Source organism: Neomonachus schauinslandi, chromosome 1 (assembly GCF_002201575.2).
Source record: "Neomonachus schauinslandi chromosome 1, ASM220157v2, whole genome shotgun sequence".
Taxonomy (NCBI): Eukaryota; Metazoa; Chordata; class Mammalia; order Carnivora; family Phocidae; genus Neomonachus; species Neomonachus schauinslandi.
Genome location: NC_058403.1, coordinates 14,860,352 through 14,885,778, shown reverse-complemented (window position 1 = coordinate 14,885,778; position 25,427 = coordinate 14,860,352). Strand labels below are relative to the sequence as shown.

Below are 25,427 nucleotides of genomic sequence, written 5' to 3'. Positions count from 1 at the left end.
ATTACTTTTTTACATGTTCTATCTAGGGATATCAAATGTTTAAGCCAACAGAAAGATAAAATAGCTGTGTTTCAAATTCAACATCAAAGGAATTTAGAAAATATAATCTACTGAAAGGTATAAAAATCCTTTGATGAATTGTGTAAAGTGGGATGGTTAAATATAGAGTTATCTCAGAAAATAAAACCTAAGCTGAATCATCAATGATAGCATAAATATTTCATGCCTTTAGACTCTACATGTTAGTAATCTTTCTTTTCATAGTTATTTCTAGAATGCTCTTTTACTCTCTAAAGTTTTTAAAAATAAATTTTATCAAATTTTCAAAGTATTTTTCTTTGTTTCTTGTTTCACCCCAGGGTTTCTTATTTACTACAATAATTCCTAGCTAACTTTTTTTCTGTTTTGAGTAATGGAATATTCCAAGTGTCAAGTATATGGATACCATTTTACTCTTCCTGTTGAAACGTTTTAGATTTATTAGCTGAGCTGTTGCTTTGTTGTAATATAATTCAGAGAAGATAGGTAAATAAATATTTTATGCTGCCTTAAGTACTGTGAAAATTAAATTAATATAAAAATTATCTTCTTGTTGTCTTTTAAAAGTACCTTAAAAAAATTAGAATATATTCATTCAAATCGTGACTTTTTGGGGAAGAACTTGACAGAATAGAGCACCAGGCAAAATTAGAATAACATTTTAAAGTTCTTAACCTATGTTACCTAGTCTAGAGCATACGTATTAATCTGAGACTGACCTAGATCTGTTGTTGTAAATTCAGTAGTTCTCGAACTTACCTTGCAATCACAAAGAGTACACAACTGACTCCTAAGCAGGCTAAGAGCACATACATCCAAATGTCAGGAGACAGGGGATTGAGGAAGGAGAAGACTCCTGGATTGGTACCATTGGGCTTCCTGTAGAGAATGCTGATGCCCAGTGTCATGAAGGGCTTGGAGAAGTCAATGACTTTCTCCCGAACATAGGTAATGGTAAGAGGAGCCACTGCCAGGTCAGCCTTCTGCAAAAGCAAGTTAAAAATCATTGTCTTAGTTGCCTCACTTCCCAGCAAATGTCTGGACTTTCCTGGCTCCTCCCGATCTATGTTTCTCAATTCCAAATGTTTCTCATGCAAGAAGCTTCTGTAATGCTTGGCTCTAGTATAAAAACAGTTAATTTACATACTTGTGCTTATGAAATAGTATTTATTAGCAAAGAGAAACAAGAAGGTATGAAATACAAACAGACAGACATATATACATCCTGGAACTAAATGGAGGAAAAAACTGCAGGGGGGTGTGTTTAAAAAGGACATATGAGCAAAGCAAGGAAGGAGCCACTTGGTCATAAAGTCAGCTGCCAAGATGAGACTTTGCTCTGAGCTGCAAACTGTAGAATTCTTTATTGAATTTAAGAATCACTCAGGTTTATTCTTCAGCATGATGGATGGACCCATAAATTTTTGTTCTCAGTTTGTGTCCTTACTTGCCCTTCTATGTAAGCAAACTCCATTTCCTTGTTGTTTTCTCCTACTTCTTAAACCATTATTAGGATTAAAAAAAAATGTAACATTTCTTCTGACCCTGACTCATTTTTTCTCTTTTACTTCTTACTATGCATTTTGTCAGACACTTAAAACCCATATATAAAAGATGTATTTTTGCTTACATGATCTATAAGTTCTTTGACCATTCCATTCCACTCTCCTTTGTCATTCTGGGCTCCATATTTGCCATCAGGGACGAGTTTGACATCATAAATGAAACCCAAGATGTTTGACAATTCCTTCAACAGATCCAGGCAATACCCTTCAAATCTGTCATTTCCATATAAGGGCTTATCAGATTTCCTGTACATCACATAGGGTTCTTCCTATTTGAAACAAACCAAATATGAAAACCCTGTTATAATGAAGGCAGAATTTCCTTATACAAGCTCCATCCACAGTTGGAAGACATAAAATATTTGAAAGTGATTGTTAAGATTTCAGAGTAAGGAAGTTAGTCGCTCACCTTCCTGCCTTCCCTAAACTCATTTTCCCTATACCTTCTACCAATACAGAACATTTCCCATATTAGTTTCTCTTCCTCTTTAGTGTGAATGAGAATGTTTTTCTCCACTGCTGAGGGCAGGGCTGTGTGTAAATACCATGATAGAGACAGAGTCACATTTGAACTTGAGGTCCAGCAATGAAGGACCAGATGTCTGGGCGTCTGGCCTTCATCTGTCTCCACACCCAGACTTCCTTTTCATGAACCCCTCCTTCCTGCCTTTTACATAAGAACTTTGCCTACTAACAAAAAGGAGATTTAAATCAGCAAATACATCTTCTTGCTCTTCAAACTTCCTATCTACTAAATATTCTCATTTCCTCATCTCTCAGTTAAATGTCATCTCAGTTTCACTCTTCACTTTTATCTACATATTTTGGTTGGATTCCTTCAGGGTATCTTGTTCAAAGACTATTTATATGTCTTCTTATATTAGCAGTTCCATTTTCTTATCTGAACTCACCTCAAATCTTATATTTGGTAATTCTTTGCTTATACACTTACATAATAAATCCCCTATTCTATGACTAATGGACATTTCCTTACTGCCACGTATCTTTCACCTTATTCTCATTTGGCTAAATGAAAATTTATTTTATAACATTATAATAGTTCCTACATTACTGATACGTCCTTTTACTTCTCATTATACATTCTCCCCCAGACATTTAAGACCCATTTAGGCTTATCTTCAAACAAACTGATAGAAATACAAAATTCTACATTTTCATGAGATAGTTGCTGAGAAAGTAGTCACCAGAAAAACAAAACCATTTTTATTATGGAAGAACAATTCTCAGAAGTTAACGGTTTCAGAAATAAATTGGTCTAACATTATAGACTGAATCAAATAAAGCAAGAATGTCTGAAAGTGAAGATTTCAGAGGTGGCCTCTCTTGTCCTTTACTCTTTGGGTTAGGGCTGGAAAAGAGAAAAGATGAACAGCCTGTGGATGTACAATGACTGGATCAGGGTATGATCAGGTTCTAATAGGAAGCAGGAAGTACCCTTACCTGGGCTTTTGAAAAGCCTCTTAGTAAAGGGGTTATTTACAGAGGTGTGAGCAAGGCAAAGGGAGCCAATAGGGATGGAGTGGGAGAAATGGTGGGGTATAAACATCCAGGGACCAACAGATCAGGAAGCTTGTATCACTTAGGGTTAAGGCAGGCAGGAGGAAAGAGTGCTCCTGGAATCCAGGACAGCAGAGGTCTGGAAGCAGGGTCATTGACAGAATAGGAGCTGTGGTTATGAGAGATAGACGTTCTGAGAAAACCGCTGGAGGCAGGGGAAGAAACGTTCTTACTTCTCTTTCCCTACTTCCTTGGTCTCTTGCCAGAGTCTCTACTTGGTTGAAACCAACCAGCAGCCAGAGAGCAAGGGAGACTAGCTGAGTGGGGCCAGAGAGTGCAGCAGGGCAGAGCTGAGAAAGGATTGAAGGTGGGAGATGTGCAGAACATTACTGGAAGCGTCTAATTCAGTGCAATTGTAGGTACATACAAACATAAGTTTTTAGCGTCCTGATTAAAAATTGACATTTGCAGACAAAATTGTTGGCATGAAAAAGATATCTGAAGAATTCTTCAAAATCTAGGGCAGGAGTCTGGATAAAACACCCTGACTTCCACTCAGTCAACTTACCAAAATGGTGGTGACGATGAGTGTCCGGTTGGCCAGTGAATCAGTGACATTGTTGGACCTGTCTTTGTTGCCATCGGTCATGTTAAGCCCACTGTTTGAGTTCCAAATCCCAATCTACACAGAACACAATACATCAGAGGCTGCTTGCTGTCAGTGACCCCATTTACATTAAAGAGAGGCCCCTTCTATACCAGGAATGGACATAAAAGCTTAGAGTCTGGGGAGACGACACCAGGGCATCACACTGAAGCTACTCACTGTGGGGAAATGAACAATGAAGGAATGAGTGTGCACATGGAACAGGAAAAATTAGTGCCATTTGGGATAGAGTGGGGAGAGGTCTTTTTGTTTATTACTTTATTAAGTTTCCTGTTCTTTAAATTCAGAATTCTTAAATGAGTATCTGATTTTTCTTCCAATATGTATGTGTTGAGCACCTATTCTGTGCCATGCTTTGTTCTAGGCACTGGAGGACATAGCAATGGACAAAACAGACAAAACTTTCTTCCCTAGTGGAGCTTACATTTTAGTCATACAAACCTTAAATTGCCAAAGTGGTACCATTGGTGTCTAAAATTTATAAGGAATGAGATGAAAGGAGTAAGGTGGATGATGGAGAGATGGGCCATCTAAAAGGGAAAAAAATAAATGGAAGAAAAAGAAGTGTGGATGAACAGTAGACTGATTCTGTCTTCATGGAGGAGTCAGTGCCGGGCAGGGGTGCCTGTTACTCTTGTGTTTACTTGTTATGTCTGTGCACTTGACTATGAACTCCTTCAGTGAGGGTATTCATTTTTATTCCTCATTGATCGATCACAGAACCACCCATGGTGATTACTAGTCAGTGAAACTCAATGCTCTTTTAAAAATTAATGACCATGGAACACTACATCAAAAACTGATGATGTAATGTATGGTGATTAACATAACATAATAAAAAAAAATTAATGACCCACAGTTTTTTCCAGTGGCCAAGTTACTCCTGGATTAGTAGGTTCTAAAGAAGTACACTGATTTGTTTAGCTTTTGGAGGAACCTAGGAGAAAAGCCTCAGGGAACCGAGCTATTTAGCTAAAGCCTTCTGCAAGCATTTATTGCCAGCCTGGTGAGACAAACAGAATGCAGACATGTTTCAGAGCCAGGCAAAGCTAATGGCTGTGTGACCTTGGGCGAGCTGGTGACCTTTCTGAGCTTCGGTTCTCTAACTGTAACATATGTCATCTGGATATTGAGAAGACCAAATGAGAAGATGTACATGAAAGTGTTGGTAATTGTTAAGAGCTACACAGACATTGATAATAAAGGGCATTCAAATGACTGCCCCAGTAACTTCTTCAAGCTTGCCCTGTTGTAAAAGAATTTGGATTGTGAGGGAAATATTTATTTATTTGTTTGTTTGTTTATTTATTTTAATTTAGAGGCAGATAAAGTAGAGGAGCCATGAACTACAGGGGCAACTGAGGATCACTAACACTTGGACAGACTCTGGGATGGACTGGGTAGACCTATGTTTGATCCCTGAATATATTCTCCCAATGGGAGGACATTGCCTGCCTGGGCAGAATATAAGCTTTACAGACACTTTTGTCCAGATCCTAGCTTTGCAATGTCCCAGCAGTGTGACCCTGGGCAAGTTCATTAACCCTGCTGTGCCTCAATTCCTTATCAGCAAAATGGAGGAAGGAGGGCTTTTCTGATGATTAAATAAAATATCACCAGTGGGAATGTTAGGCCTCTTCTTTCCTTTTCTATTTCTTTACTTTGATTTATTGCCTAAATAGAGCAGCGGAAATTCATTTGGCTTGATAAATACTCTTTTTAGACATGTAAATTTTTTGAGGAAGTTTCAAGGACTATCACACATCCACACATCACTGTGAACTATTTCAATGTCACTGTTTTCTTTCTACACTTAGTAAGAGTTAGTTGGCCAATGAAATAAGGAGACTGGTCTAGGTAAATGGGGGATTGGAGGTAGTGTTTGCATTTGGAAGTGTTTTGAGCCTATCTGTAATGAGGTTACTAGATACGGGCTTGGAATATGGGACAGCACCTTTAATAACCATTCAGTCTTTCCACCATCAAGGGCGATATCTGTCGTAGAACTCACGCAATGCACACAACATCTGTGAACTGAAGAATCTTTGGATTTCTTTGGTTGGCTTTAAACCCAGGAAAGGGGGACAACTTTTTCTCTTCTTCTCAATGTGTACCTCTTCTTCCACTTTTTTGAGGCAAAGACGCTTTTTTTTTTTTTTAGGAAACATAACTCAGGCTAAACATGCCTGGAGTCTGTTGGTTTTCATCCAAAGCTATGCTTTAGGTTGTGAGCAATTGACTTCTAACTCAACGAAGGCTGTGTGTAAATTGGGCTGTGGCTATACTTCTAATTAAAACTTGACTTAGGCACTGGGGTGAATGGAACCTAACTTTTAATTAAGTATTGGAAAGTGGAGAAAATAACTGTGTTTGTAGCCAGTTTGTTAAGTAATGGAATGTGTTCTCTTTAACTAATTTCTATTAATGTCAAGTGTGTGTTTGAAGGAACTATACTAATATTTGAAAATGGCAGTGTTGAATGGCCTCACAATATCATTCTCTTTAATGTACAAACTTGAAACTGTAGACAAATGCACTCCACAGCTTAATGTCTGGCTTTTATTTCTTTTACCAGCCCAACCAAAAGTGAGGAGGTCAAATATCATTGCTACAGCATTTCTAATCAACTGAGTCCCAGAGTCCCATTCAATGTGAAATTTCTTCCATGAAATGAGAAAAGGGAGAATATTTTTTTCTACTATCTCTGTAACAGAGGTCCCTTCAAATCTGGACTAAAAGAGTATCAAGGTTATTCCCAGATTATTCCTGGGAAGTGGACAGTATACATATGCAGTTTGAATGACCACAGCCTTCTGTTTTCAAATTGTTTAATCAGCAAAACAGAAGTTGTGTGTGTATGTGTGTGTGTGTGTGTGTGTGTTTTGAAGCTAAGTAGTCAATTGGCTTTACCTATTAATTAAATGGACACATCAGCAAATGAATGTCTGTTTCAAAAAAAGCAAGATTTCATGAGTCATGTGTATTGGAGGGAGGGATACAGTTAACCAGATGCCTAGATATTTAGCATTTCAGTCTTGTTCTCTGACCTTGGAGGAGTGCCTCCAGGAAGCAGAACCTCAATTTTCAAACCGTAGAGCCAAAGCAAACACAGTAATTTACCAGTGAGAAGTAGCAGAGGGTGGATCAATTATTCGTGGGGAGGAACACTCAAGAGCTAAATTGTCTGGTCCTGCCTTCTTTCACTTTGTAAACGGCCATGCGGGAGCAGCCATTTATTATCTAGGACAACCAAGGGAAGCTTCTGAAAATGAGTGCCCAAATGACATTAAGCAAACTTTTTTTAAAAAGCGACACAACAAAAGGGTGTTCAGAGAGTGACTAGTATCCATTTTCCAAACCTACAGAGTGATCCACATAAAGTCAAAATCCAAAATTGCTGAGTGAAATATCAAGTATTTAGGAAAGAAAATAAAAGACTTGTCTGTTTCTTGTATCATAAGACTTATGAACACATATTTTAGTGACAGATTTTGGAAAGATGGCTACATCCTCTTTTGGAGGTCAGCATTCAAAGAGCTTCTGGAATTTGAATCTTAGTCTTGTTGGAAAGGGACAATAGGTCTCACATGCTAGCGCTCAGGTTACTGTAAATTGTTGATGATCAGTCATAACACAAAACAGCACACCACAGTATATGCAGCTTACAATGTGGGGAATGATAGGTCAGCAGAAAGGAAGAGGTACAGAGGCATGGTGTTGCATCTCTGGGAATTTTGTGTTGGGGGGGGTGATTACTGCAGTTTAGTGACAAATAGAGGGCATTCCCCTCCCTTGTGTGTCATTTCAGAGTTTGGATTCCATTCCCTAGGATATTTGGTTTGAATTAATTCAACATTGCAAAGAGTGCCTGGAGTCTCAAGCTGGATTAGTGGAATAAGCTTCTTTCCGGGCCCCAGTTAGGTTCATCTATTTATTAGCAGTGAGGAAACGAGATTGCCTTCTCTTTGCCTTTGGTAGCCTGATTCATTGGAAGATTAAAACAAGGTTATTAAACTTACATTTTTAAAACTTCAAACGACATTTTTGAACTCATCTACTGAGTACTACCAAGAGAGAATCAAGCTTTTGGACCACAGGGGGAAACTGTTTACACTTTCCATGACTTAACCGATAATTTGCAAGATAAAAGTGAAACTGACAAAACCATTCAAATTGAACAACCTGAAGTAATTCAAGTTGCATCCGTTGATCATTAGATATTTTAGCAATTAGGTTTAGAGAGAGAGAGAAAATGAAAGACAATGTTTGCACATCACTGGGACATTTTCCTGATCCAAATGTTTTTAATGTCTAACATTTGCTTTTACATTAAATCTGTGCGCATTCTTTGACAACATGATACTGTACAATAAACTATGAAATAGGAGGTGTTAGAATTTACAAGATAATCTCATTTCCCTTCCAGAGTCTCTAATGTTTTTGTCTTCTGGAAACTGGTTCTGAAACAAATTGCCAGACAATATACACTGACAAAGATCCTACGCAAAACAAAGATACCTCCTAAGGGAATGGAATTTCTGAAAATGGCTCCTATTTTATGGTGGTGACATTGAGGGAGATGTCTTATCCTAGCCTTCTCAGTCTTAGCCTATTTGACTAGTCTGATGGGTCAAATCTATTGTTTTCATGCCTCTTAGGGAAAATATTTAGTGATTTGAGAAAGAATATAAATGGACCAGTGTCTGCTTCTGTTGCAATAACCTACTTTCAGTGCTAACCAGGACTGATCCTGCCTGGGAGAAACAAAAATAATCTAGAGGGAAATACTTAATCCATCATTATTTAATCCACCTCAAGCCTGTTTTCAATTCATGGGTCATGTTGTTAAGAGACAACATATTCAATCACCCCGTTCTCCCTTTATATAGACTATCATCTCTAAACTGCAATTAGAGATCTACCGGTCTGGCAAAACCAGAAAGGTGCAGGCTTCTCCTCTGATATTCCCCACCCCACCCCCCAGAGCTCCTGCAGTTTTTGTCCAAGTACAAACCTTCTTCCACACTTTATATAAGTGTTTAGACACTTCGCCAGCAGCCTTGGTTTTCAGAGGGAAAAATAAAAATAGTACTTAATTAAAATGGAGCATGGAACCCAGAAGGTATTAAGGTGTGTGAGTGCTCAGTATGTTACATTCCCCACCCACAGTTTGGAATCTTGCACATTAATTCAACATAAAGCCTGAACACAGCTACAGTAAAGAGATGAATTAAGTATGGGGTCCCACAGAAGTTACTTCCACTTGGTAGTACATCCTGATGTTCACTTTCCCTTTCGCACACCAAAAAAAAAAAAAAATCATATAAAGATATTTTTAATATGCACAGCTTTGCTGCAGAGTGAAAGGGCTTTCATCATTCTTTAAGAAGGCCTGTTCAAGGTATTTTCACAAGCACAGTCAATCCACACACGCATGCACACACGCTATTGCTAAGCAAGAAGAAAACACGCTATGCTTGATGACATGTTCTTTGATTATGGGTCTCCAGGCAGTAGAAACTTGAGTGGAAGTGAAAAGTGGGCTTTTTCTAACAATTTTCTCTGTGGACCCCGTGAGAGGTTGACATGAAAAGATTGGGCATCTCCTCCCGTTCCTCCTGAGAGAGATGGGCTGGCTTCCCCATTGCCTTAAGGCCCAGTCATTCCTTCCAGGAATGGAGCCCAAGTCACCTGAAGAAAGAAAAGTTATTGCAAACAATGAAGAGATAAGAAACAAATTGAGAAAACACTTTCATCTAACTTGATTTTGCCTGTGATGGAAAAACACCAATGGAGTGGGCATAATATTGCCGCATATAAATAGCTGTGAAGGCAGAAAGATGGTTCCATCTCTTTCATCACACGCTGGAGCCAGAACGATGCTTCCTTAACAGCTTTTCTTCCCCTTTCAGTTCTATACATTAACAGAGTGGAGGGGGGAGAGAGGCATGCACAGAGGAGCAGACATTTTTTAAAAACAGCCATTAGAGGCTTTCTGTGCCTAAAAGTATTCTTTTCTTTTCTTTTGTGCCCACAGCCTCGATGGAGGCAAGGTGGGTGCCTTGTGCTCTGCCAGACACGTTAAACTAACAAACCAGCAAATCCGAGGGAAGAGACCCCAGAGAGACAGACAGAGAGACAGAAAGACAGAGAGAGTCAGGGAGATAGAGAGGGAGAGACAGAGAGAGACAAGTAGAGAGAGACAGACAGAGGGACAGAGAGAGAGAGAGCCAGAGAAAGCCAGAGAGAGAAAGACAGAGAGACAGAGAGAGAGAGGCAGAGAGACAGAGACAGGAAGAGAGGGCATTTTCAAAATGTGTACCCTCAAAGCTGCAAACTAATAATTTTTCTCAAACATTTCCACACCAGTGGTCACCATCTATTATATGCAGCCTAATTAATCTTTGTTTGTTTTAATTAGGCTATTTGGGGATGGGGCCTAGTCAGGACCTTAAAAAAAATATATGTCTCAGTTACCAAAAGCAACAGAACAGAAATGGAAATCTTATCTCATTTTAAAGATCAACCCAAACATTTCAGTTAGTAAGTAACTGGTTCCCAAAGGCACTTTTCTACAGGAAACATACCTTCCTATGCACTACAGTGAGAAAAAAAATGTTGGATTACAGAGTTTTGATTTCCAGATGACTGTTTTGGAGGTTTCAAAACCTTTTTTTCTTTAAGATCCTAAAGGGCAAAAATCTTCACAATATAAGTGTTAATTAATTCCAGTACATAACTGAATAATAAAATTGGTATAATAAAATACACTGAGAAGCCAAATTCTTTTTATTATTATTATTATTATTATTATTATTATTAATCTAAATAGTCCACATTTGCATTACTCTAAATGAGCTCATATGGGACTTGGAACTTTGAGAGATTGAAAATTACAACTAAAATAATCTTAAGATTAGAACCCAGCATGAAAATGCATTTTTGGGGGCCTATTTCCTCCTAAAATCAAAGAGCCAGTAAGCCCTTTCTCTCCTACTTTAGTCTATCCCTCTGTCAATCTCAAGTGCAATTAAAATTCATTTCTGAGTAAAACGTGGATGCCATTCCATAGATAAATCATTGACAAACTCCTTGTTTTCCAAGTCTAAACACAATTTCTTAAAACCTTTGAGAGGCGGGGCTAACGACAGCCCACTCGTAGGGCCATACGTATTTAATACTGTAATCATGCTTGCTGTATAAACTGAGCACTAGATGAATGTTAGTATTGCTATTAATAACATACAATTTCAGAATCTAGCATGTCAGCATCTATCAGCAGAGTAGGGAGAGAGAGCTAGAAAACTGGCCATAAATGAACTTGCTAAGAGAATCATGAACAGTGCTCTTTATTTTATTCTTAAATTTATTATTGAGACGGTTACCTTTTCCGTTCCTTCCTCTTTGAGACTAATAATGTCCAGATCAAAATCCTTCCTCAAGCCATCGGTTTTATTGAAGGTGATACGCCCAGTCAGGCCATCCCACCGAGCCTACGGACAAAAGGAACATGGCATTACGGTTTCACACTTATCATAATCCTAACACCATCAAATTATAATACCTCAAATTCATCACGGTATCCAATTATTTGGTTTCATCGTGGTGTTAGAAAGCATTGCATTGCTTCAGTAGCTCGATGAAAGAACACTTCCCTGTTTTATTAGCTCTCATTTATTTTGTCAGTTCTAACATCTACCATCCGTCAAATCTGTGACAGAGACAATTTAAATGGGCAGTATGGAAGGAATGACTGTAAAATAGTCTGCACATGGAGTAAACAAAGTCTGGGAAGCCATAATATTCTGTTCTCCAAGGTCAAGTCAAGTCCCTTTTAAGGTATTGCCCAGGGGAAGTATGCCCTCCCCCACTCTTTTCCTCTGTGAAAAGGATATAATCCAGCGATGTATTACTGAATTTTTAAGGTGTTTGGGATTTAGGCCTTCCAGTGTCATTTGGCCACTATATTAGTTTCCTGTAGCTGCTGTAGCAAATTATCACCGAGTGGGGTGACTTAAAACAACAGAAATTTATTCTCTCATAGTTCTGGAGGCCAGGAGTAGATGTCCAAAATCAGTAACACTGGACAAAATCAAAGTGTCAACAGGACCGTGCTCCCTCATGGAGACTCATGGGAGACTCTGTTCCTTGAGTCTTCATGCTTCTGGTGGCTGCCAGCAATCCTTGTCCTGTGGTGGTATCTCTCCTGTCTCTGCCTCTGTGGTCACATTGCCTTATCCTCTTCTGTGCCATCTCTCTACTTGTTTCTTATAAGATGTCTTATACATGTGATGTATAATGCCATCTTTTTTTTTTTTTAAGATTTTATTTATTTATATGAGAGAGAGTGAGAGACAGAGAACATGAGAGGGGGGAGGGTCAGAGGGAGAAGCAGACTCCCTACCGAGCAGGGAGCCAGACGCGGGACTCGATCCCGGGACTCCAGGATCATGACCTGAGCCGAAGGCAGTCGCTTAACCAACTGAGCCACCCAGGCGCCCTGTATAATGCCATCTTATACATGTGGTAGCATTTAGGGCTCATGTAGATAATCCAGGATACTTGCCCCATCTCAAAAATCCTTAATTTAATTATATATGTGGTGTCCTTTTTTTTTTTTTGCCATAAAAGATAACATTTACATGTTCTAGGGAATAAGACATGGGTATCTTTTAGGGGAGCCATTATTCTGCCTGCCACATGTATATCCACATCATGTTAAGAACTAAAAACCACAGTAGTCTCCCCTTCACAGAACTCACACTGGACATCTTTGGTGTTTCATTAAATAAAAAACAGTGGCCCTGGAGTTTCTTGAGCTTCGATCTCTAGGTGATTTTTTTGGCAGTCTTGTTCTAATATTGAGTTGACTTACAAATGAAGATACAGGGGAACTCAGTCCTTTGTATCTACCTAGCTGTTTTTCTCTCTCCTGACTTTACCAAAATGACTGGACATTTGTAAAACGTGAAGAAAATCCTGAAAGATATATCTGCCATGTCTACACGATGTGCACCTGTTGACTGATTTACCCATTTGGCCAAGAGGCAGAACAACACAGTGGAAAGAGTATGAGTTTATCACAGAGCTGGGTTTGAATCTCTGAAGTATGACTTCAGGCACGAGACTTAACCTGAACTTGGGTTGTCTCAGATTTCAGTGTCTGACCCATGCAGGGTTTCTGTGAGATTTAAATGGCACTTCACACAATCCTTAACTCACTGAAAGCACTGAAAACTTAAACAAGGATTATTTTGACAACTATCTTTTATTTTCCTTCCCACATTCCCACAAACTCTGGAGTTTGACTTTTATTACCTCACATGTCAGGACTCACATGTGTAGTTTTTTCTGATCTCTTCTGTATTTCATTTTACAAGCCAACATCAGATTCATTGTCCCAAAATACAATTTTCATACTCATGCAATTTCCCCCAGCACGTAAAGCACATAATGAATTCATGCTGCCTACAAATTAGTCTAAACCTTGACTTTACATTCGAGGTTGTGATGGTTAATTTCATGTCAACTTGACTGGGTCATGGGATGTTCAGTTATCTGGTTAAACACTATCTCTGGATATATCTGTGACAGTGTTTCCATTTGAATCAGTAGACTGAACAAAGAAGATCTCCTCCCTTAATGTGAGTGGGCATTATCTAATACACTGAGGGACTGACTAGAACAAAGAGGCAGAGGAAGGGAAAATATGCTCTGTCTGACTGACTGAGCTGAGACATTGGTCTTCTCCAGCCTTTGGACAAGGATTTAACACCATTGGCACTGCTGGTTCTTATCTTCTCTGTGCCAGAAGCTATCTTAGAATATAGCACCTAGTAGTTTACGGTTTAGTAGGAACAAGAACATTAATGTACTTCAACGAAGCACTACGGGTGTGAGGATAAAGATTTGCACATAGTTATTGAAGAAAGAAGTCTGTACCTCTGAAACAAATAATATATTATATGTTAAAAAAAAAGAAGATAGTAGGAAGGGAAAAATGAAGGGGGTAAATCAGAGCGGGAGACAAACCATGAGAGACTATGGACCCTGAGAAACAAACTGAGGGTTCTAGAGGGGAGGGGGGTTCGGGGGATGAGTTATCCTGGTGATGGGTATTAAAGAGGGCACGTACTGCATGGAGCACTGGGTGTTATATGCAAACAATGAATCATGGAACACTACATCAAAAACTAATGATGTAATGTATGGTGATTAACATAACATAATAAAATAAAAAAAATAAAAAATAAAAACATGAAAAAAAAAAAAGAAAGAAGCATAGAAAGAAGTACTTATCCCAACTGCCCAGAAGGAAAGCCTCAGCAAAAAGACTCCTACAGGAAGGAATGCCTAAGCTCTCAAAGGATGAGAAATTGGCTACGCAGGGGCACCTGGGTGGCTCAGTCAGTTAAGTCAGTTATCCCAGAGTCACAGGATCAAGCCCCGAGTTGGGCTCACTGAGCGGGGCTTCTGCTTCTCCCTCTACCCCTTCCCCCTGCTCCTTCTCTCTCTCTCGCTTACTCTTTCTCTCTCAAACAAATAAATAAATAATCTTAAAAAGAAAGATTAAAAAAAAAATTGGCCAAGCAAAGATTTACAGCCTGAGTAAAAAGCATGAAATATAGAATAAGTTATGTCTGCCATGGATCCACAATCCAAGATAAGGAATGATGAGAAATGGGCCTAGGAAGGAGACAGGTGGACACTTGTTCTTAAGGGTGTTATGAATTGTGCTACTTTGCATGGACTTTGCTCGATAGACACATGGGAATCATCAGAATGTTTTAAGCCTGGGAGTATCATGGGCAGATGCGCACTCTAGGGAGATCATTTTAGCAGAACTAGGGGAGGATGACTCAAAGATCAAGATTGCAAGCAGAGGATTGGTTAGCAGGTAGTTCTCACAGAACAAAATGAAACATATTCACATGCCCACATATGAACATAGGGATAGCACTATCCTCCATCTCCCTGTCCCACCAACTTGCACACCATTAAGTATTAATAGAAATACTTCCCCAGCAGGGTGGCCAGTTTCATGAAGAAAGCATTGCCATTAAAGTTCTTACAGACAGAATAATGAATGGGATCAACTTAATTATCAGGGTCCAACACAATTAACCCAGACATATTTTTTGGCTACCGTGCAGATGGAATGGAAATCATGTCAGAAGTAAATTTTATCACTTGATAATGCTGGAAGTCAAATTCATATCAGGAAATGATATGTGGACACAAGAAGCCTTCAGCTCTCATCTAAGCCATCTACATGGCCAGACTAGATGTGAGTTATTCCAGTGCAATAACACATAAGAAATCCTTCAGACCCTTGAACTTTGCCTCCAGAGTTTATTGCCAAGGGAACTCATAATGCCAAATGCTAGCACCAGCTTTAAAAAAAAGATGGCATATTTTTACAGTTGACAGTAACACCTGTTGTTACACTTGCTGAAATACAGGTAATCATATTCTCTGCACTGGGGCCAAAAAAATCAATATTGAATGCAAGTAGGGAGAGTCTTCTCTGTATAGTTAGGTATACCTCCTGGCATTGCAATCTTCTTTTCCTCCCCACTATATCCCAATCCTACTTTTTGTACTCTGGTCACTTTTTATTTTGCAAGGCAAAGGCTGGTTTCATGGATTGGTGGGGTAAATGAGAGTCACTAAATAAACTTCTGCATTCGTGTCATAGCATCTACCTGAGAGTGGAAGACAATTTGTCTAAGACTTCAGTTGGGTGGAAATCTGTACTGTGCTAGGGCTTTGGACTCAATCAGTTTTCAGGCCCGTTCTTCATGCTTCTCAAAATGTGCAGTTTTAACCCTCTTGATCTATGTGGAAGGAGGTAGTTTTCTTCATTAAAGTTCTACAGGATTTTCAGAAAGCTTTTTTCTACAAGCAACTATTCCTTTTTGGGGGTCATGCTGTGAGTCAATTCGATACATTGTCCAGAGTTTATGGAGCTCTCTGAAAATGGGCAGAATTGGTAACATTTATCTCTTGACGTAGCATATAGCTCATAGCAGGGTCTTAAAATCCAGTTCAGAAATCCAATTTCATTTCCACTAAGTGTGTCTATTGTGTCCCTTTGTTTGGACTCTGTTGCGTTGGTTTGATTCTTGAATTTAGTGTTCCAGTCACTGGTGCAGTGTAATTCCCACTTCTCGCTTCTCCTCCCTGCTCATCCAAGTGGCAAAAAAGTTCCTTTTTCATGCTTTAACAATGCTTCCTTCCCTGCCTCAAATATCTACAAAGACTCCCTGCCTGGTTCTTTACTGAACTGAAATATCTTTTGACCTTCAAAGTCAAGCTTCTCTTACTGACACAACTGCCTTGTCTTCCTGCCTCCCATCCACTGATGAGCATTTCTATGTTCTTTGTTTTGTTTTCCAAACTAACTGTTGATTAGCATTTATTAATTACCAATGTATTATTGATTAAGGTGAATAGACAATGATTAACTCCTGGATATGAGGAATAAGATCCATAAGGAATCCATTTTCTGGGGCAAGGCTGAAGCAGATACAATTTAGAAATGATATATAATTATATTAGTCATAATTACAATTTGCCTTATGTAGAAGCATTTGCACAGGGGACAATTATAGGATACTTAACTGAAAACAATACTTAAACTATTGTCCCTATTTTAGGAAATGGCTTTAATTTCTACCCTGCATAAGACCTCTTGACAACAATTGTCTAATGGCAAGTGAATCAAATGGTGTGACTTTTTTCTTTTCTCTTATCAGGCATATTATGTGATGGCCAAGAGACAGAAATCAAGAGCTGAAAGAAGAAAAACAAAAGTTTTCATTAATGTCTTACTTGTATGCTCTTTCTCAAGATAATTTTACTGTCCAAATATATATATATACATATATATATGTTTTAATTTTGAGGAAGTAAGTGGTTAATACCTAACTCTAGGCTCTTGTAATAGTCAACTTTTAAGTTCATTTTATTAAAATGATTGCTTTTATTCATTTTCTCCTTTCTTAGAATTTTCCCTGACACAGCCATTCCCATTTACCATGGGGAATAAATTCTTTCTTATTGAAAGAAACTTCCTTTTTGAGAGCAGGAGAGGATGTGCTTTTCTAGTAGATATGATCTTTTAAGGACAATGGTTTCTAGTATTTTCATTTATGTATTAAGGAATTATGCTTTCTTGTAAGAGTATTGTAAATAGAAAGTTCATGGTAAGCCCGAAGGTTAGTTTCCTTTTGAATTAGATTAAGATGAGAGAAAGAAATTTTTAAATGACTATTCTATGTGTTAATGAAACTTACCAAAATTTGAATAAAGGAAAAAAATTAAAAAGACTGCATGGACTTTGTCATAGTGGTCATTGTCTAAGAGGCTCACCCAAGGATGACTTGATTCTCTAGGGAAATGTATCTTAATTCCCAGACTCTGTAAAATGTTAATCTATAAGATGTAAGCAATTTCTGTCTAATATAAAAGATAACCTTCAAATTATAATTTTATTGCCCTGGCATGTTAACAAGTTTTGATTTTCCAGGTGGCCTCTACAATTACTTTTCCTCTACATCTTCTTGGAATGAGCTTCACCATCTTGCCCGTTCCCTCAAAGTTAAATGTGTCTTCAACACTTGCTCACTTTATGTTTGTATTAGTCACATTTGTAATTATCTTAAAATTATACTTTGACTGTTTGGAGATGGTTCTACTAAGATGACCAAATAAGCTCACCTGCCAAAGCCAAACTAATGGGTTATTTAGTCCTCTTTATCTCAGTCCTGGCACAAATCCCAAACAGTAATGGATTTTACCTCTGCTGACTCTTCATTTCTCTTGTTCTTTTCATTTCTTTTCTTTTGACTCTATATTTTGATACTGATTTTTGCCCAAGTGTCTCAGTCTGTAAGTACCTTGCCTAACTCATAGTTTGGGCTCTTTCTATTTTTATACTGGGTGCAGGGACCCGTAGACCTGTGTCTGGTCTCTGACCACTGGGCCATCTCTACTGTATAGTCAAGAGAGCACTGTGTGTCTCAGAAGATCTTGGTTTTGGTCGTGACCAAGTCTAGGGACTAGTGGTTATTTGAATGCTAGTCTAGTCTCAATAACATAGGAGAACACATGTACATGAGAATCTGATTTGCATGTGGCCACAAAGTCATTCTCTATTGGTGACAACATTGAATTGGAATCTGGCATTTTGTTCTGATTACATGGTGGTCTGTCATGTAGAGAAAGTAATCTACTTCTCTGTCAGTAGTGTGACAGATGACTGAAAATCTGGTTTGTTAGTCTTTTTCTTTTATCTGAGCAAGAATATATCTTAAGTTCACTGGAAAGGAGAAATACCCCTTGAATTCCATGCCCAAGATTTTTTTGTGTTCTATGTTTACTTTCAACTCATGGCTAAGATTGTGGAACTGAGGCTGCAACCCTCAGAGAATATATCTTATGTCTGGAAATGAGAAAAGCCTCTTTACCTCATTCTGTGAGTGAGAAATTTATTCCTATAACCAGAAAGTATTAATAAATTAGATTATAAAAACTTACAAATAAAAGGGCTTCTTTTTTTTTGGTTACCTCTTTGATTACTTATATTAATATACCCCAGATTCCCATTATATAGAGAAACTAAAGTTTTACTATATTTCATGTGCTACCCTTAAAAAAAACTCTCAGAAACTGCTAGCTCAGAAGCATTTTTATGTAAAAACCCGAGTTCATATAATCAAAGTGTACCTTTAACTACATTTAAGGATTTTTTAAAAAAATTAACTAAAAAAATTAATACATTTCTTTCCCCTAATTTTATCAGTATTGAATTATAGTTTAAGCCAGAGAGTCGGTAATCGAAAACTTTTTAAACTTCTTCTTCTTCTTCTTTTTTTTTTTTTTTTTTTAAGATTTTACTTATTTATTTGAGAAAGAGAGTGCACAAGTGGTGGGGACGGGTGGAGGGAGAAGCAGACTCTCTGTTGAGCAGGGAGCCAGACTCTGGAATATGACCTGAGCCAAAGGCAGACTCTTAACTGACTGAGCCACCCAGGCACCCCATGAACATCTTAAATTTCTTATACTGGTTTATTGAATTGCTAGAATTGCTACATAATATTTAAAATGAAGGAGATATAAAATTATGTATGCAATTATATTGAATTAGGATTCTGACAAAATTTTTAATCAACAGTTTATGCTTTGTGATGTACCCGTTTAAACAATTTCCAAGTTCCTTATTGAGTTTAAGACCTTGAGCTAATGATAAATTAAGTTAATGGATAATCTTTGAGTATCTAAATGGCTTCTCAATAAGAGACAATACTGATGTATTGGTCACCGTATATGTGTGTGTACATTTATACATGTATATCTCTGTATATCTTATTATTTTTATATGTTGAGAAACTGTCCTTTGGGTAATGGTAATGAATATGCTTCTTTTTGTCACATTGAAAAAGATGTTTAAAGGCTGTATGTGGCTCTATGGGGCTGCATTATGCATGCTCATTTATATAGAGTAATGGGCTATACTTTTGTATATACGCTAAAGAGAAAATATGTAGCAAATTATGAAAAAGTATAGTGAACAAAAGAGCATGAGTGTGTATACTACTTGAGGGAATTGAATTTGGTTGCCTTGATGCAAACATGATAATTCTGAATAAAAGCAAAGATGTGTGTTAAAATTTTGACAAAGTTTGTTCAGTTTTTATGGCTTTATTAATAAGATATATATTTTAAACTTGTGAATCCTGTTATGTCAAATACTATATGAATGTAAAACTGGTGGGATTTTTTTCTCTTTCAATTGGTCTTGGTGTCCTTAGTCTCTCTTAAGAAAACATAAAGTTTATAACTTTCCTTCTATGTAACATGATCAGATAGACTTTTTTTCCCAGCATCAACAAGTGGTTTCTACTTTCTCCTCATGTTTGTCTGAAGTTTTTGCTATAAGCTATGGACTGGAAAATGGGACTTTGTCAAAGAATGACAGTCTCAGAGCCTCATGGGAAAATGGTGCCAGATTCTCTTACCTATTGGTACTTTAAGAAATAGAGCCATGGGTACAGACTTCGGAGCTTAAAGCGACATTGCTTAGACAACTGGAACTGTACCAGAGCACTGAATTGGGATCTCTAGAACTCTTTTTAGTAGGTTCAGAGTAGACCTTATGAAAGCAGAGTGCTGACCCAATGTCCAGATGTATAAGACTTAAGTAAATTAAATGAATGATGAAGAGAAATGTAAGTGTGATTATTTGGCTTTAGGTATTGCTGATATGGTTTTAAATGTCCTCTTAAAGGAGTGAAGATGTCCTTTCTTTATCTACAAACCTCAACATAGTAACCTATACATGACACATTTTTTACATGGTCTTTTCTTCTCCCTGAAGCCTCAGAATTCAGTAACAGCTCACTAGATTTTATGGCAATGTAGTCATTTGCATAAGACAACAAATATCTGTCTTCTGTTTTTACCAGGATAGAGTTTGACAAATTGGTTGTGTAAATGAGGTTATACTAGGATTGTTACATTTGAGAATAAATCTCATTTAATCAGATATAGCAAACCCACCATTAAGGAACATATACTCTCCTTTATCTGTAGACCCAAGAGCCAGAAACCCTCTCAGGAAACTGGTCTGTTTTTTGTTCTGTGGTTTATGGAATCTCATACTTATAGGTGATAAGGAAGGCCATTTCCTGACAGGTCAGGAAATCTATCAGCTGTTGGGTACTTCAAAGAGAAATTCACCAAAATATAGATAGGTATTATAGGAATACTGTGCAGATGCATTTCTTGGATTTAGTTTCTTACCCTTGTGTGGTAAGGAGAATAACACCCCCACCTCCCAAGTATCCATGTCCTAATCTTCATAGCTTAAAATACGCAAAAGGAGCTTTGTAGATGTGATCAAGTTGAAGATCATAAAATGGGGAGATCATACTAAATTATCTGGGTGGGTCCAATGTCATCACAAGGGTCTTTATAAGAAGATCCCAGGAGAAGTCAGATAGGCAGAAGCAGAGGGACAGAGAGAAAGAGACTGAAAAATGCAAAGCTATTGCTGGCTTTGAAAATAGAGGCAAGGGTCCACAGGGCAAGGATTATTGGACATCTCCAGAAACTGGAAAAAACAAGGGAACTGATTTTCCTGTAGAGCTTCCAGAAGGAACCAGTCCTGACGACACCTTGAATTTACCCCCCTGAGACCATGTCAGACTTCTGACCTCAGAATTTTAAGAGAATAAATTTGTGTTGTTTTAAACCACCAAGTTTGTGGTGATTCATTTAAGTGGCAATAAGAAACGAATACACCTTGGAATAAAAGAGCCCATAAGAGCAACAAAAACATGTCTTGAAAATGCAATCAGAGATTCCTTTAGAAATTTGCATATAAAAGTTACTTTTCTGGCCTGAGTAGTCGCTTAAAAACAGTAGCTCTGAATTTGCTGGTCATGTTCAAAGAGGCTTATATGGTTGATTAACACCTTGCTGTGTAAACTAATCAGGTCCAAACACAATGACACCAGATGTTTTGTAATATGAACAATCTCTGGAGATTATTTATGATACAAAAGGGGACTTCTGAACAAATTGTCTAAAACTTGGAAATAAAGCAAAAGGATGACTGCATCTCCTTTAAGGTCCTATGGGATCATTGTCTAACAGGCCCCCCCCAAGGAAGATTTAATTCTCCAGGTGATTGTACTTTTGCTTGTTTTACTATTTTCAATTGTTTAAGGTCAAGACTACGAAATTATATGTTAACTTGTAGATTTTTATCCAAGGGAGATGCAAATAATTCATGTCTGGTATAAAGGATAACCTCAAAGTTTATGTTTTTATTGTTCTGTAGGACAATAATCAGTTTTATCTGTAACTCAGCCTCTCCCAGTGGATTACATAATCATTGTTGCTCTAATTCTTTAAACCATCTTTACCATCCTGCTAGTTCCTTCGTGAAGGTAAGTATATATTTTTAAAAGATTTATTTACTTATTTGAGAGAGAGCGACGTGGGGGGGAACATAGTTTAAGGTGGGGGAGGGGCAGAGGGGGAGGGAGAATCCTCGAGCAGACCCCCTGCTGAGTGGGGAGCCTGATGCTGGGCTCCATCCCAGAACCCAGAGATCATGACCTGAGCTGAAATCAAGAGTTGGATACTTAACCAACTGAGCCACCCAGGCACCCCAAGGTAAATGTATTTTTGGCACATGCTTTCTTTATATTTGTATGAAAGTCATGTGATAACTTTATAAAGTCATATATTGACAAATACTAAGTGCTATAGGTATATTATCTAATTTTATCCTTACAGCAGCCAGATAAGGTAAGAATAAGTGTTTCCACTTTACTGAAGAGAAGAGGCCCTACAGTTAGTAAAATGCACTGGAGGGATCCAGAACCAATTCTACCTCATATTCTCTCTCCTTCACCACACTGTTCCCATGGATAAGGTCATGAGAAAGAAAATGAAGAGGTGTGGACCAATTTCTCCCAATTTAAATCTTCACACTGGATTTTGCATGGGTCATGAGGAATGGACATTCTCAAGCTAAGACACAAAAAATTTAAATGGGAAGATAAATGAGATTGAAAATCAGCACTAAAATCTTGACTTCCCACTAACTCAGTGGCACGTTTGAAGCTTGAGTTGCCCAAATTGACCCAACTTGGATCTGTTGCATTCATTTAGAAAGACAAAAACTTCTGACCTGGCCTCCAGTATCCTACTTCTCAGTTTTTTCATGGAGCACAGAGCAGCCTTTCCTGAAGATCAATATCTCACTGCTGGAAAATGCAGTTACCTTGACTAGAGACCAAAAGAAGCCATCAGCCTTTATCATGCAGTTCCCTTGATTAGACGTCCTGGGGCAATTGGAATCTACACATGGTATTCCAATGGCCGTCAGGGTGCAGAGCAAGGGGAACGTCTAGAAAATGTTGAACTCTTGGTATTAACACTAGTTTGGTTGAAATGTCTCTAATTTTCCTGTCATTCCTTCCCTTTTCTGCCCTTTAGAACCCTATTCTACCTGCCGACCAGTGGATTAAATGAGGCCCAGGATGGTCCTACTTTCTAGGGTTTCCATTTTGGATTTATTTGTGTGTGGCTGTTCATTGACTTTATACCATAAATGTTGGTAACTTTTGCATAAGACTGAGGAGTGTGTTTAAAGTCCTTTATCTTCAGTCACACTGAGTCTCCTCCCTTTGAGCCTTCTTCCTGGATTTCCCCCAGATTGCCTTCTCTTCAGTATATTGTCTTCCTCACTGTTCATCAAGCTAAAAATACCTCCTTTGCTGTTATTCTGAGATGTCATTGATGCCTTGACTTTTATAAGGCACATCACATGGCAATGTGACCAAACCAATTTGTAGTTCAGAAAGATGTATGGAAAACACAAAGTTTTCAAGTAAAAGAGGAGGATTTAATAAAATCGTAAGTTGATGTGCTTTCATGAGCTTAACCAAAAAAAAAAAAAAAATCACAAATTGTATTTAAAAAGAACAAAAACATACTGCTAATAAGCTCTTCATTGGTCTTCACATAGTGTTCACAAAGTTTAGTCATAAACCCAGCATTGTAAACAAGATGGTTTCAGACATAATGATAGTTAATTTTAATTGTTACCAAATTTTAACATGATGTATTAGGAAGAGCTTGACTTTGGAATCAAATGACATAGGTTTGAATCCTGGCTCTATCTTTGATTAGCTGGGTGACTCTGGGCAAGTTACTTAAGTTCTTCAAATGCCATTTGCAAAAATCAATACTGTCTTTTCCTAGTTGTTGTAAAGATTAAAAGAGATAATGCTTCAAAGCATCTAAAAGAGTATTGTTAGATGGAAGCTCAATAAAAATTCACTTCTTTTATTATCTTGACCTAGTTAAGAATTCCTTAACTCTCCTCACAGATACATGATTACTCACAGACCATTTTGCAATGAACCTTACTGCATCTCAGAGCCTTTCTTTTTTTAAAAAGAAAACCACAGGCCCAAAATGCTGTTACTTGGGCCAGGCCAAGTCACCAAACCAGGGCTTAGTATCTAAAATAATTGTAGTTTCAACCTCCCCTAGGAATGTAAACCTTAAACTGTCAGTCAGGAATTTTCTGATGGGTGCCAATGAGTTTGTATCATGGGCCCTCTCCCTCCCCCAAAGGAAGATGAGGTAATTGGCATGATAAGATCCCCTTGGACCATCCCCCAGATGGAAAGTGACCTTGCCTGGAACAGTCCTTTCTTTTTCTTATATCTTTCTTGCCCCATCCTCCTTCCTATAAAAATTGTCCATTTTGTACAACTCCTTGGAGAGCCCCTCTACTTGCTAGATGGGATGTTGCCTGATTCATGAATCGTTTAACAAAGACAAATAAATCCTCAAATTTACTCTGTTGAATTTTGTATCTTAACACTTTATGCTGCTTGTCAGAAAAAACAACAACTGCTTTTCTCCATCACTAATTATATTAACATAGTGGTTCTCAAATTGTAATGAGCACAAAATCATCAGAACACACGTTTGAGGTGGGAATCAGGGATCTGCATTTTTTTAATAAGCACTCCACTTGGTTTTGATGAAGATGGTTTACAAACTATAATTTGAGAATTACTGAACTAGGGCTCAAAGTTTGTCCATAGACCCTATATTGCCCATGTTTGCTGAATAATCGCACCAAGCAATACCAGTGAGCCATCAAGCATGGAGTCTGATTCTAGTTCCAAAGGAGCTCAAATTTGGATGATTAAGGTCTTTATCTCTCTCTCTTTTTGCAGGGAATATATAATTAAAAAGTAAGTAGGGGTGCCTGGGTGGCTCAGTCGGTTGAGCGCTGACGCTTAATTTCAGCTCAGGTCATGATCTCAGGGCCTTGGGGTGGAGCCCTGCATGGGGCTCCCCACTCAGTGTGGAGTCTGCTTGTCTCCCTCCCTCTCTGCCCCTCCACCTGCTCTCTCTCTCTTTCTCTCTTAAATAAATAAATAAATCTTTTAAAAAAGTAAATGAGTGGCACTGATAACAGTTTCCCATAGCTGGGAAAAGTGAGCCATGGGTAGTATGGTCGGTAGAGTTTTTAGGAGAAGATGGACACTGAAGTCATAGAAGACAAGTAGGGTTTGAAAAACTGCATACCCTTACAGCTCTCAGTGTAGTATTAGTCTAGCGAAACACTAGTTGCTAGTGTTATAGTAAAAACCTATTATACTAGGCATATAGTAATTGGATCCTAGACTCCTATATTCTAGGAAATTTTTAGAAATAACACAAACCCGTCTGAGGGAATGCTTTTGGTGTCTTGTGGGCAAAAGAAATCTATTGCGTCTCTTCAAAGCCTGTCCTTGCCCTGAAAAATTGGATATGCCCCCAAAGATCCTGGCTGCTATAATTATTCTTGGGGTCACACTAACCTCACGGGTCCTCTTTTGGGATATATGCATCAATCCCTAGCATGGCCCCAAACCAAGTTTTTAGGCATTTTTCTTTGTTTTTTGTTTGTTTGGACTTCTTCTTCTTCTTCTTCTTCTCCTTCTCCTTCTCCTTCTCCTTCTCCTTCTCCTTCTTCTTCTTCTTCTTCTTCTTCTTCTTCTTTTCTTCCTTCTTCTTCTTCTTCTTCTTCTTCTTCTTCTTCTTCTTCTTCTTCT

General features: G+C 38.1%; 1 protein-coding gene across 1 annotated transcript in view; it reads right to left on the bottom strand.

Moving 5' to 3' along the window:
• Nucleotides 1-25,427, bottom strand: part of GRIK1 (glutamate ionotropic receptor kainate type subunit 1) — a 378,577-nt gene that overhangs the window by 45,886 nt on the left and 307,264 nt on the right. Inside the window, 5 exon segments of the mRNA XM_044913681.1 lie at nt 799-1,022; nt 1,670-1,873; nt 3,691-3,804; nt 8,804-8,848; nt 11,175-11,282. Of these exon segments, the coding sequence (XP_044769616.1) occupies nt 799-1,022; nt 1,670-1,873; nt 3,691-3,804; nt 8,804-8,848; nt 11,175-11,282 (695 nt within the window).